We start from the raw sequence: 14036 nt of genomic DNA, 5'->3' as shown, positions 1-14036 counted from the left end.
GGTTAATAATTAATATTTAATTCAAGCAAAAGTTAGTGTTGTTCGAGAACCGACTTACTAGAACACAAACTGAAAGTTCATTCGCTTCCACTCGTAGCAAAAGTGGCGGAATTCCATCGACTCGTGGCGGTTGAACTCGGTCAGGAAGGTGTAGCAGTCCTCGCGGAAGCCCCGTGATAGTTCGCTGACCATTTTTTGGTGTTTCTAGCACAAAAACTCAATAATAATAATAAAATTTTATTCATCAGCCGGTGTTGTGTTGTGAACAAAAATACAAAGCGAAGTGAGCTCCCTTTTTATGGCACAGACCTGTTGGTCCATATTAGAGCGAAGTGAGCTGTTTTTGTTTACAATCAATTTTTGACATCCGTGAACTTACACAGAAATTCAAAACAACCCAAAATTAAGTTCTTTTCACTCATCTCCCATGTTCCGTACGATAAGCCAAATTTGGGTAAACCGGCTCAAAGTAGTTTGCATTTAAGCCCGGCAAAAAAAATTACCCATCGCTAAGTTATTTTCAATTTTTTCTACCCAAAATTAAGTTCAATTAACTCAAATTTGGGTATATCGCATATTACTCAATTTTGGCTTCTCGTACGGAACTAGACGGTTGAGTCGAATCTTTCGTTCTATTTTTGACAACAATAGCGAGAGGAAATGAAACGGGCAGAGGTCAAATAACTCAAATTTGAGTTTAAAAAACCCAAGTGGTGGGTAGTTTTGTTTTTCTGTGTAGACACAAAAAGGAAGTCGATGTCGGCACAAGGTATTCTATAAACAGGTAGTACACGGTAACCAGCGTAAACACATAAATGAGTAAAAAAATACACATTTTTCATATTTATATGCAGCTGTCAAAAAATGTGTATATTTGGAGATCCTAAAATGTGTAAAAAAATACACATTTTAAGTATGCAGTACCAGTCAAAAAATGTGTATTTTTATACTCATTAATGGGTAAAAAAAAACTTCAAACTTTACTGCATCCTGCTTTGTTTACGCATGCCATTTGCTAAATAGTGAAGAACAGCAGGAAAGTGGAGGAACTACGGTCCAAACTGGACAGTGCGCAACGATGGACATGCTAGAGGGTAGGTGATTTATACTTTTTTCATAGTTTTTACTTTTAGTTTAGTTTATATACTTCATATACTGATTTTTGTTTTTCTTCCCTTGATTTGTTTTCCGTGCTGAGCACCAATGCGACCGGTTATATTTATTTGTTTTTGTTCAGATAATTTGTCGTCTCTACCTTTGCTGATAAATTGAATGACAGAGTTTTACGTCAAAATCCGAGACTGCAAGACAATAATAAAAATCTTAAATTGCTTAAGTTTCACGTTATGCATTTCTTAGATGAGATAGGGTTAATCAATAGCACACACTTAGAAAATATTATCGAACTCGGTTTGATTTCAACCGAGTTTTTATCTGCTGAACGCTCGGTAGTCTGTTCGATTCAAAGAAGAATAACCGAGCTGTCGTTAGTGCTTTTTGTTACCCACAATATGTCAAAGTTTCCGAAAATCTCGGTTGACGAAAAATAAATTTAAGCAGAAATAGCCGAACATCGGTTTACTCATGAATTACTGAACGCTGTCAAACAAACCGACCCACCTGTTGTAACTACGGAATTCGGTTCTCTTGAGCAGTGGTCGGTTTTCACTTCAAATCCTGCTTTAAATGTCTTTTAAGCATACACAGCAAAAAAAGTTGTTGAATATTACATCGAAACTGCTGCAACCAGGTCAATCCATCGGTTGTGTAATATCACATTGTACGATGTACATCGATTTTGCGAACAAAATTACAGCCATTGATGTAATATTGTATCTGCTTTTTGCTTTTACATCATTATTTCATACATCAGCTTGAATTACGTTGATCGATATTACATTTTTTTTTTGCTGTGTACGTTGTTTCGAATTTTCATAAAAATAAAACCAGTTTTGTCAAAGAAATGTATGAATGTAATGTATGTATGTAATATGTTTTGGCAAATAAAAACTTCCGTAACGCGAGTTAAGGCCCAAGCGCAATGACAGCGGAAGCGGAACGGCAACGGCAGCGGAAAAGCCCGATCTGAGTAAGCAAACTTCTCGGATTGAAAACTTGTTGAAACCTGTTGAAACCAAATCGACTTCGGTTAGGTATCTTGATGTCATTTGTGACAACTGTCAAACTTTCCGTTTCCGTTCCGCTTCCATCCACATTGCGTTTGGGCCTTTACAGCTTAGAAAAGTACAGTGTTAAAAAAAATTATCACTGACTTTGAAGTCATTCTTAACATAACCTTGTACATTTTCACGGCAGTAGAAACAAACTATAGCACAAGATGCCTGCAACTAAAATCATACCGTTAGTTTCAAATACTTACAAAAGATTTCAATCAAACGTGCATCCTCCTGTTGCAGCTGCTCCAGAACTTTTTACATGTTTACTAAAGTTTTGCACACGTCCGGCGTGTGCGCAAGTGGAACGTTTGACGTTTAACAAGTTTTAGCGAAAATTTGGTTCAGTTTACCGAGTTTCTCGGTTTTCACGTAGCGAATTGGGTTCTTTAATTTTGAAAAATGTATCGTTTTTTATACATCATCTGAAAGAGCTTCGTTTTCAGAGCACAGCGATATTTTTTTCGAATCCACACACTTTCATCTCGATTTTTAAATCAAGATTTAAAGCAAAATAATAACTTCACTGTTTGACACTAAACTAACAAACTGACAGCTCGCTCCCATACAAAGGGACACCGAGGGGCGCTAATAAGGTGATTTTTGCATATGTAATCGTACTTATTTAAAATAGTTCCAGTGTACCAAAATTGATGAAATGTTGGGTTTGGGTTCCATTTTTAATGCAGATTAAAAACCCAATTCGTAAATGTTGATACTTTACCGTACTTCTCGGTTCTGTCTTCATTTATATCTGTCAAATTTATACTATTTTACCGAAATTCGGGTCTGATTCGATAGATACGCCAGAAAAAATGTTTTTAAACCATTTATTCGGTTTCTCGTTGGTAACCGAAGAGGTTCGGTAGAAAATTAAATCGAGTTCGGTATTATTTTCTAAGTATGGTAGAGATATATTGGAAGCAAGATGTTTGATATAACTGAGAATATCTGAATTAAACCTGAAAATTTCATTAGGTCCCAAGTAACATTGACAGATTCTCTTCATCGACTTTCTTTTTGTATCCCCACGGCCATGTAAAGACATTCCCAGGTATTTTCAGCACACAGATCGATTAAAGAAGCTTATATCTAGCATCTAATTTGACAAACACAACAAGAAACGTATATTTGGTCAAAATATTAATGAAAGAGAAAGTCGACGAAGAGAAGCGATCAATGTTACTTAGGACTTAATGCAATGTTCAACTTGAGTTCTCGATGAACATTTCAAATGGTCCTATCTGCTTTGATCGATTCTCTTCATCGACTTTCTCTTTCGTTAATAACTCAGCTGCAAAACCTTTCCCTGTTGTATTTGACGTTTCGGACGCTAGAGAAGAACCTCCTTTATCAAACTATGTGGTAGAATTAGCGCGAAATCTGTTTGCATAGCAGTGGTTATGAAAAGAGAAAGTCGATGAAGAGATTCGATCAAAGCAGATAGGACCATTTGAAATGTTCATCGAGAGTTCTTCTAAAGGTACTACAGTCGAATTTTGCTCGTTAGGCTATCGTTAAGTGGACTACGTTTAGTTGAACTTATAACAGTGCTGATTCCATTTCGAGGGGCTCATGGTTGAACAATCTGGAAAGTGCTAAAAGATTTTAATGATAATAAACAATCGGTGTATCACTCAACCAATTTTCAGCTTGACAGCTCAGCCCAACTATCGAAAGCCTTTCACTAAGTGGGCTATGGGTTTAGCCCAACGAGTGAAAGTTGACTGTATCTACTTTGATTGATTCTCTTCATCGACTTACTCTTATGATAACCATTTGATACGTAATTTGATGATGAAGGTTCTCATCTAGCGTCCAGAAAGTCAAAGACAGTGGCAGGCAGTTAGGACCTTTCGAAATGTTTGTCTAGATTTTTTTAAATCTGAAAATTAACGTACACGGATAGAATGCCCTTCACCTTTTGGCAAATTTTTGTTGTTGATTATTCATAAAATAATGTATAAGTCCCCTAGTAGCACGCTTGTCACAAATTGGTTTTAAAAACTTCTTTACAACTTATTTTAGTCGTTAACAAGTTGCTGCAACTTTTTGTGACGGAAATGTGCTACTCGGGTCACCTAATAAGCAGACGCTTTGCAAAAAAGTTAATGAAGATCATGTGTTAAATAAAATGTATAAATGGTCACCTATACCGTTTATGCTTTCTTATCGGGCTTAAGTTGGTTCGAAGGTGATAATTCAGAAGCTATGTTCTGGCCACAAACATAAACTAGGTTTTTTTTTATCTAGTTCGTTTATTTGGAAGGCTCAATCGCGTTAGCTTTACGGAGCCGATAATTCATTGTTCACTGTGTGTAACAAAATTCACTTAATTCTATGTCTAGTAGGAGTTGGGCCGATTACTCGCGGCTTACTCGAGGTTAGAAGGGTACATTTTCGAAGGATAGGATCAGGGGAGGAGCTTGGGGTAGGGTTTCGTTGTCTCATCAGAGCGTTGTCGCCAGTATGAACGGTAGTGCTGTTCTAGCTTCGTCCGGAGTTCGACCGGCTATGGTGGGTGACCAGTGGGCGACGATGAGACTCATCGAGACGGGGGGACAAGACAAACAAAAACTAATAAAGAGGGACAAAAGACAAAAGAAATTAAATTCTTATACTAGACATTTGAAGAAAAACATAAACGGACTGCATATAGCAGAGATCACGGGTTGCCAACACGTCTCTGATAGGAACATAGGGTTGTCTTCCTTGGGCCTCGAGGGTATTCAAAAGTCGCTCTCTGGCGGCGTCATTATCCGTACATTGCCAAACTGCGTGTTCGATGTCATCGTAACCGTTTCCACACCGACAGATGTTGCTGTCCACGAGGTTTATTCTATTGAGATGAGCATCTAGCGAGTAGTGGTTGGACATAAGTCTACTCATCACGCGAATGAAGTCACGACTTAAGCCCAAGCCTTTAAACCACGCTCTCGAAGAAACATTAGGAATAATTGAATGTAACCACCGTCCAAGATTTCCAGTGTCCCAATCGGTTTGCCAACTAAAAAAGGTACTCTGACGCACTAAATGGTAAAATTCATCGTGTGAAATTTGCCTGTCATACAATTCGCCTTCCTGCGCGCCCACCTTTGCGAGAGAGTTCGCCTTCTCATTGCCTGGGATTGAGTAATGTGAGGGGACCCATACAAAGGTAATCATATATGATCTTTCGACCAGCACACACATCTGCTCCCTTACCTTTGAAAGGAAATAAGATGAGTGCCTACCTTGTTTCATCGACCGAATAGCCTCAATCGAACTGAGACTATCCGTGAAGATGAAGTAATTGTCTGCGGGCATGTTGGAAATCATCCCCAATGCGAAGTTGATTGCTGCCAGCTCAGCAACAAAAACGGAACAAGGTTCCTGAAGTTTGCGGAAGGCGCTAGAGTTTTCATTGAAGACACCGAAGCCATTGAGACGGGACCCGTCTGTAAAATATCTTTTCATGCAATTGACTTGTTGGTACTTTTCAGTAAAAATACGTGGAATAATAATAGGTCGAAGTTGATCGGGAATCCCATGAGTTGCTTGTTTCATGGTCAGATCATATTCAATTGAGGAACTGCGATTGGTGAAGTGAACACGGTCTGGAGTATAACAAGGAAGACACATATCTGATGATATGTAGTGGTGGTAGATTCTCATAAATCGAGATTGTGTGTTCAACCCAAGAATTTCTTCAAAATTAGCAATTATAAGTGTGTTCGTCAGAACCTCGAGACTCATGTTATGCGTTGAGTGCATACAGCCTAGAGCAATACGCAGACAACGATATTGAATTCGTTCCAATTTTATTAGGTGACTTTTTCTTGCCGAGAGAAAGCAGAAAGAGCCGTACTCTAGAACAGAGAGAATAGTTGTTTTATAAAGCGTTATGAGGTCTCCCGGATGAGCACCCCACCATGTGCCGCAAATTGAACGGAGAAAGTTGATCCTCTGCTGACATTTTTGCTTCAAATACGTAATATGGGCATTCCAAGTGCACTTTGAATCAAACCAGACCCCAAGGTACTTGAAAGACAATGATTGAGTAATGTTTCTGCCCAAAAGATTTAGATGCATTTGGGCTGGGTACCGATTTCGAGTAAACACTACCAGTTCAGTTTTCTGCGGCGAGAATTCGATCCCTAGATTCATAGCCCAAGAAGACAAGTTATCTAAGGAATTTTGCAATGGTCCTTGCAAGTCCACGGCATGTGGACCTCTTACGGAAACCACACCGTCATCTGCAAGTTGTCTTAGCGTGCATTGTTCTGCCAAACAGTTGTCGATATCTTTGACATAAAAGTTATAAAGAAGAGGGCTGAGACATGAGCCTTGGGGCAGGCCCATGTAACTAATTCTGGAAGTTGTCAGTTTTCCAAGAGAAAAGTTAATTTGCTTTTCTGACAACAAATTGTACAAGAAATTATTTAAAATTCCAGAAAGTCCACATCTGTGCAGATTGTCTGACAGAATTTCAATGGAAACTGAATCAAAAGCCCCCTTAATGTCCAAGAATACTGAAGCCAATTGCTCCTTGTGTGCAAAGGCCAGTTGAATATCTGTGGAAAGCAGCGCTAGACAATCGTTTGTTCCTTTGCTCTTGCGGAACCCAAACTGTGTATTTGATAGCAAGTTATTTGATTCGACCCAGTGATCGAGTCTCCGAAGGATCATTTTCTCCAACAATTTCCTAATGCACGAAAGCATAGCAATCGGACGGTATGAGTTATGGTCAGAAGCTGATTTGCCAGGTTTTTTAATGGCTATTACTTTGACCTGTCTCCATTCAGGCGGTACAATGTTGTTTTCTAGCAAGGAATTGAATAAATCTAGCAAGCGTCTTTTAGCGATATCTGGGAGATTTTTCAGAAGATTGAATTTAATCATATCGCTTCCCGGTGAGGAGTTGTTCGATGAAAGAAGAGCCATAGAGAAATCCAGCATTGAGAATGGTCTATCCAGAGAGCCGCCGCTAGGAGACGCTTCTCGAAGAATATTTTGTGCTGGAACTGAGTCCGGACAGACCTTTTTAGCGAAATCGAATATCCATCGGTTGGAGTATTCTTCACTCTCATTGAAAGATGAGCGGTTACGCATGTTGCGAGCCACCCTCCACAAGGTGTTCATTGAGGTTTCTCGTGAGAGTCCCTCGACGAAATTGCGCCAATAACCGCGTTTTTTTGCTTTGATTAATTGTTTCAGCTTTGTCTCAAGCTTTGAATATTCCTCGAAGTAAGTGGAGGTTTTGTGTCTACGAAAAGCTTTGAAAGCATCAGATTTTTCTACATACAATTTTGTGCATTCTTCGTCCCAACCAGGTGTGGCTGGTCTCCTTTTAAAGGGTGCACTTGGAACTTTTCTTTTTTGTGCTTCCAGTGAGCTTTTGTAAATCAAATCGGCTAGGAATCGATATTCTTCCAATGGTGGAAGCGCATCTATTGATTCGACACCGATTGTCACCGCCGTTGCATATTTCTGCCAGTCGATGTTCCTTGTAAGATCAAATGGAACCCGAGATGGTTCTGCAGAGTGAGGGCCACACTTTATTGAAATGATGATTGGCAAATGATCGCTACCATGGGGATCATTGATAACCTTCCACTGACAATCCAATGATAGCGATCTTGAACACAAAGATAGGTCGAGTCGGCTTTCTCGAGCCGGAGGTTTTGCTATACGTGTCGCTTCACCAGTGTTCAAAATAGTCAAATTGAAATCGTCACATAAATCGTAAAAAATAGCCGCTCTATTGTCGTCATATAGATCGCCCCACCCAGTACCATGGGAGTTCATATCACCCAGAATTAATACTGGGGATGGAAGAATCGAAACTAGATTCCAGAGTTGACTACGGCTAATGGAAGTTCTTGGTGGAACGTATACTGAAGCTATGCAAAGATCTTTGTTCTTCACATTTATTTGGCAAGCGAAATTTTGTAGAAAGGGTAGCACTTTTTGATCCCTAAAAGTACTCCTCCATAAGAATCGTCTCTATCCAGGCGAATAATGTTAAAATCGTGGAAGTTGAGTTCTTTATCGGAAGAAAGCCATGTTTCACAGAGAGCAAATATATCACAATCAGAATTGTGAAGTAAAAATTTGAACGAGTCTAGTTTAGGCACTAGACTACGGCAGTTCCACTGTAGCACAGTGATCATATCTTCAACCTCGTTCGACGAATTATCCATCGAAAGATATGATTGATGCAAGGAGGGGCCATGAAACAGTCAATTGCTTAAGATATGATTCTAACGTTGGAAGCAAGGCAGAAACTAAGCTTCTTAGAGGGTCTTGTATGTTGAACATGTTTAATATGAATTCCACAATGTCCGAAAAAGCTAGCAAACCACGTTCGGACTTGGATTTCTTTTGAGAAGTTTGAGGAGCAGCTTTTTTATTTTTTTTATCTTTGTTGGGCAATGGCGGAAAATTCTTGCTGCATCCAGGGATTGGATCAACAGGAGCCTTCGGTTTTGTTTTTTCATCCCCATTACCCTGGGAATTTGGCAATCGTCTGGAGGTGACTTTAGTTTTCTTACGGCGCACTTTCGGGGAGGGGCATTTTCTTTTTGAGGAACCGTCTATTTTTGAAGGTGCGTGTACCACCGTAGAATCACCTTCATCGGATGAGTCAGAGTCCGATTCTTCAACTGACAAAACCGAAAATTGGTTTGCATCTTGGACGGCTGATGCAGCCTTCAACATTTGAGCATATGTCTGCTTGGAGCGTCCAGAGATTGAACGCTGCACTTTATCGGAGTGCTGTTTGTACATCGGGCACTCCTGCAAGGGGTGAGGATTCTCGCCACAGTAAGCGCATTTTACTGATTCTTTGTGGCAAGAATCCTCTTTGTGGTTTTCACCACATTTGCCACAACGAGTTTTGTTGCCGCAATGGCTGGCCGAGTGTCCCAGCCTTTTGCAGTTGGTACAATTATATACCCTCTGTACAAACAGTCGCACCGGAAAAAAAGCACCATCAATTTTAACAAAGTTTGGGAGAACTGAACCTGCGAAAGTCACCCGGAACGAGTCTGAATGTTTATAAACTTTTTTACCGTCTAGCAAAGATGCTGAATGCAGTTGCCTTACATCCAGTATCTTCACTAGCGCGGTAGCGAATGTCGAGTTTTTAAAAGTTCCCGAGGCATGTTTCAAGTCCTCGACAGTCAGACTCGCGTCGGAGACCACGCCTTCTATCTCCACATCTCGAGAAGGGATGTAGATGTTGTACTCAACACTAAACAACTCGTGATCAGCAATTTTATTTGCCACATCATAAGTCGGTGCTTCTACACGCAGTTTGTTGAATCTTTCTTTGTGTACCAAGATTCCCGGATACTTACGCAGCAAATCTCTCGTTATGTCGAGAGTTTTCAAAGGTTTATTTTTGGGCCGAAAAAAGACAACCCATGGTCCTTTCGAAGACGGTTCATAGTATCTGGTTCGCGTAACGTAGGCATCGGAAGATGCCATAAGTGTTGCGCAAAAGCGGTGCGCAACCACTTAAGAAGGAAAAAAAAAATAAAACCTTCACTAATTAATTAATTTTAATTACTAGTAATTAAATTTTTTGCCCGACGTACAAACAAATCAAAAAGAAAAAAAAATCGAAAAAAAAAAAAAAACTTATATCTACTTGCAAAAAGTTGTCTCACTATGACCCATACTCCCCTACCAGGGGTGAGAGACAGAGTCACGCGCCACGAGGCAAAATTGAACTACAATAGGGAGGCAATGGACTTGCAAAATGTATTGTCTAATACTTATGCCGGTTGTAAACAACCTATCAGCCGTTGCAGCTAGATGGTCCGTTTGCTGCTGCTGGTGGTGATGATTGGTGTTGGTGGGTCGGCACGATGATGGAAAAAATGGCTTGACGACCGGATGGATTACCGGGGTGGATTAAAGCTGGATGGCAACTCCAAGGGGCTTGGCCCATGGAATTCCACTTCCTCTGTTGCACACTGGTCACTTGGGGCACCCAATGGGGGGTGAAAAAACCGCTCGGGCGGAAAAAACACCGAAAAAAACTAGATGCCGCGCGACTGAGACCGGGACGTTGTTAACCGACTGAGTGTTCAACTAGGAATGTGTAATAAACTAGGTTGTATTCAAACGTATTCCATGTTTGAATCCATTGATAATAATGTTTAAAATAAAAGTAATGATACGTTTATTTTAAAAAATATTCGTTTTGAAAATAGAAGTGAATGTTTTTGTTTGATTTGATAACTATATGTGATCAAAAATAAATATATAAAATAAATAAAATAAACAAAGATATTTTGAAATTACTGGATGCGGGATAAAACAAAATTAAATGGATGGCAAATAAATGGAGATCTGCAGACAGAGCATCTAAATTCCTGCGATTAAGGAAGGTCTTTGGGTGTTTGGATCCGGGTCCGAGATCCGGGGGGCCAGTTCAGTAAAATCGCTGAAACTATGTGATATTAGCGTCGTTTTGTCGTTTCTGACGCTGGTCATCATACCGGCCTCTTTCTACGTTTGGTGTTGGGGGATGATATGTTTTTCTTTCGACGTCGGGTGGGGGTGAGGATGATATAGGGATCGGCATCAGAAACGACCGAGTGATGTTGGTATTGTGGGGTTCCACTGGTTTTGTCGAGCTTGGAACACTTGCTTGCGTAGGTTTGCGGACCCTCTGCTTCGGTTTCGACGCTTGCAGGCCATTTTCTGTTGAGTATGCCGAATGTGAACAAGAAGAAAAATAAAGGACGCGCTAAAAATTGTTTACCCCTATTATGTATTATTGAAATAAGCATGATTTTGAATTTTATTCAACTTGCGATCAGGCATGCGATAAAGAATCCACTTACGAAATTGTAATCTATTTGACAGTTCCCGCATTTTACTGATCATCCAGGAAACAAACATTTTTGCTGGATTCACAGTAAATCTTAATTTTGCTGATTCAAAATTTGGTGTGTGGACCAACCAGGCAGTGCACTTGAGACTTTCAAACTAGTTAGTAGTTTTTAGATTTATTTTTCTGAGTGCACTTAAACTTCAGTATACGGAGATGTTCAGCCTCAGGGGGACCTACTTTCATGCGATTTGGATGTTCTATTTTCACGTCAATTGTTGTTTGATCGTCAATTGACTGATGTCGCCGTGTTTTGACAGCCATGTTGTTTATTTATCTCCGCGAATAAGTTTTTCCTCCCGTAATCGTCAATCCTTTCGGCATTGCTTATTTTTAATTAATTACACGCTTTCCAACGTTTTGAACCCGCTCGTCAGCTTGAAATATCATGTCTGATCCTCATGATGAGCTGTGTCCGCCGAATAATCCGGAAGACGATGAGCTCACTCTGCCGCGGGCCAGTATCAACAAAATAATTAAAGAGCTGGTAAGCAAAAAGCCCGCTGAATGCCTACTCGGTAATCACCCGAACTAACTTTTACAGGTCCCATCGATACGGGTGGCCAACGAGAGCCGGGAGCTGATTCTTAACTGCTGCACGGAGTTCATTCACCTAATCAGCTCGGAAGCCAACGAGGTTTGCAACCAACGGAACAAGAAAACCATCAACGCGGAGCACGTACTGGAGGCACTGGATCGGTTAGGTTTCAAGGACTACAAACAGGAAGCGGAAGCCGTGCTGAACGATTGCAAACAGGTGGCAGCCAAGCGACGACGGCAGAGCACACGGCTGGAGAATCTTGGCATCCCGGAGGAAGAACTGCTCCGGCAGCAGCAGGAACTGTTTGCCAAGGCCCGGGAAGAACAGGCTGCCGCTGAGCAGCAGCAGTGGTACAGCTTGCAACAGAATGCCGAGCTCTATCAGAAACAGATATCTCAGGACGAGGATGATAGTGACGATTATTAATCTGGGAGGGAATTTCGGGGACTTGACGCATGTTTTCCTAAGAAAGTTTAACTGTAACGTATGAGAGGAGATTAAAGGAATTGGATTTTTGAATAGGTTTAAACAAATTGTATTATACCTTACTTAATATTAATATTGTTCCTTATCATTAGATGTTTCTTAAATAGCCAAAGCATCAGTCTGTTGTTCGTGACTGAGCTGCGTCTGCAGGTTTGAAAGTTTGTTCTTCAGCACCTGCACTCCCATCATAACGATATTTTCTGGCTTGAGGGCCCCGGATGTTTCCACGTTGAAGAAGAACTTGTTTGGCTTAGCCTCCCAGTTGAAATCCGCTTCGTACTTGTCGTCCTCCAGTTCGGTGTGTTCCGACTTTGGCCACTCATCCGGTTTCGGGAAAAGAGTATGACGCATAGAATTGTCCGGATCGTACTCGAAGCATACACCGCAAGTCGGGTTCCATTTGGCGTGTTCCTTTCCGAATCCCTTCTTGGCATATGCACGCAATTTCAGCTCCTGTCCCTTTCGCAACTTGATGATCAAAATTTCATCCGTGCCCTCGCCGTATTCGTTGTCCTCGTCGTCTCGATGCCGCGACGTAACTGGCAAAACCCTAGGATCGCTGGATTTCAAATCCGCCGTCGTTACGTGCCTTGTGTGTTCATCGTTACACTTGACATCCAGCGTAAACTCTACGCTGCATTCGGTGCAAAAATCCAAACAAGTACAATCTCTGCTGTACTGCATCCGTTCCACCACTTCGTCCGAGATGAGCGGAATCAACCCGACCCGGTGCGCAAGGAACTCATCGGCCAAAACGGTCGTGTTCGACTCCAGTTGAACCCAATCGATGGCCAGCGTTGGGGTCTCGGCGATGAACACTCTCCGGAGGCTGTTGGTGACGCTGCAGAGGCAGAAGATGCGAAACGTAACCTTACTACCCTTGTTGGACGGGTTGGTGAACAATCAAAATATACCTTAAATCCGTGTCCTCGACGACAAACTTCACATTCTCGTCCGTCAGTTCCGTAATATTCACCGATGGCTGGTTGGCATACGGCATTTTGAAGCGGTTTTATACGGGAAAATTGCAATTTTTAACAAAACGATGCCAAATTCACTTCCCGTCGAAGACGATTGAAATTCGCCGACTGCAACAATTGTGACAGCTGTCAATTTCGTTTTCTTTTTCGTTTTAGGTGGAAGTCGACCAATGAGGTACAGAGAGAGGTGGCGCTCATTGGAAGTCGACATGCCCCTGTAGCTGAATTTGTTGACACAAGCACACGGCAAAACCAGGGCTGCACTACACACGAGGGACAAATCAGTAAAAAATAACAGAATTCAAAATGCGTATTGCATTGCTAAATTAAACAATTCCCATGTTGCTTGAAATTTAATCAACTTGACATTAAACTAAGTTTATTCATATCGAATGATTTAAAATAAATACTCTTTTTCTAAAAAATGGTCATCTGACATTAAACTCAGTTTAATCATGGTTGATTAGATTGAAAATTATCTTTTTTGAATGAATTTTAATCATTTTTGATTCTATTTCAGTAATTTTTTATTGAATCTTGATCTTTTTTGATTTTGTATCAATATTCAAAAAGAATAAAATTTAATACTGGAAAAATTATTTCGACTTCATTCATGTAATCATGGCTCGGACTCAATAAGGTGAAAAGAAATTTGCATACTTTTTAAGTTTATTTGATTTAATTTATCTTTGAGTGTGCTTTGAAAATTTTCCGATAAAACCCTAATAAATTTGTTATGGTTATTTTGCTTAACGACGTGTTTGGGGTATCATCCAAACCATTTGTGGAAAAGTTCGACTATTCGGGTTATTGTTCGTTTATGGTATTTGTTTATTAGGGAAAGCACCGAAAAAAAGTGCGCAAAAAAAAAATCAATGCGTTAAAAAATACATGCTAGTGTATTGGTGTTGACGGCGACTCTGTAGCTCTTTACTCCTATGGAAAATCCCGTTACCATACGTCAGACTGTG

The 14036-nt window shown here is 40.6% G+C and overlaps 3 protein-coding genes across 4 annotated transcripts in view; 1 reads left to right on the top strand and 2 right to left on the bottom strand.

The window, feature by feature from the left end:
• The window catches only part of LOC135712170 (snRNA-activating protein complex subunit 1-like), a 29739-nt gene extending 29494 nt beyond the window's left edge, over positions 1–245 (bottom strand). Inside the window, exon 1 of one of the 2 annotated variants that reach the window (XM_065235133.1) lies at positions 59–245. In XM_065235133.1, the coding sequence (XP_065091205.1) occupies positions 59–192 (134 nt within the window). In that variant the 5' untranslated portion in view covers positions 193–245. Of the gene's footprint in view, positions 1–54 lie in introns of both variants that reach the window. The other variant, XM_065235134.1, reaches the window with a different exon arrangement.
• Positions 246–11418: 11173 nt separating this feature from the next.
• Positions 11419–12132, top strand: LOC135712177 (protein Dr1-like). The gene is made up of 2 exons (XM_065235140.1): positions 11419–11545; positions 11603–12132. The coding sequence occupies exons 1-2, from the start codon at positions 11447–11449 to the stop codon at positions 12023–12025; spliced, it is 522 nt and encodes a 173-aa protein (XP_065091212.1). The 5' UTR covers positions 11419–11446; the 3' UTR covers positions 12026–12132.
• Positions 12133–12161: 29 nt separating this feature from the next.
• LOC135712176 (DNA-directed RNA polymerase II subunit RPB3-like) lies at positions 12162–13153 on the bottom strand. Its single transcript, XM_065235139.1, has 2 exons — positions 13000–13153; positions 12162–12926 (listed from the first exon to the last, which is right to left on the bottom strand). Exons 1-2 carry the CDS (start codon positions 13083–13085, stop codon positions 12185–12187), a joined length of 828 nt encoding a protein of 275 aa, XP_065091211.1. The 5' UTR covers positions 13086–13153; the 3' UTR covers positions 12162–12184.
• Positions 13154–14036: the final 883 nt, after the last annotated feature.

This window comes from Ochlerotatus camptorhynchus, unplaced genomic scaffold (assembly GCF_037179485.1).
Source record: "Ochlerotatus camptorhynchus isolate MF236.1 unplaced genomic scaffold, CSIRO-AGI_Acam_v1.1 ptg000461l, whole genome shotgun sequence".
NCBI classification, from domain to species: domain Eukaryota; kingdom Metazoa; phylum Arthropoda; class Insecta; order Diptera; family Culicidae; genus Ochlerotatus; species Ochlerotatus camptorhynchus.
Note: the sequence above shows the minus strand (reverse complement) of the source record. Positions and strands in the feature narration are given on the sequence as shown.

What these genes read in the sequence shown, in the direction of transcription:
- LOC135712177 (XM_065235140.1), top strand. Translation starts at nt 11,447, where the DNA reads ATGTCTGATCCTCATGATGAGCTGTGTCCGCCGAATAATCCGGAAGAC. An exon ending in ACAAAATAATTAAAGAGCTG is followed by an intron (nt 11,546 to 11,602) that starts GTAAGCAAAAAG and finishes TAACTTTTACAG; the next exon opens with GTCCCATCGATACGGGTGGC.
- LOC135712176 (XM_065235139.1), bottom strand. Translation starts at nt 13,085, where the DNA reads ATGCCGTATGCCAACCAGCCATCGGTGAATATTACGGAACTGACGGAC. An exon ending in GTCGAGGACACGGATTTAAG is followed by an intron (nt 12,927 to 12,999) that starts GTATATTTTGAT and finishes CTGCCTCTGCAG; the next exon opens with CGTCACCAACAGCCTCCGGA.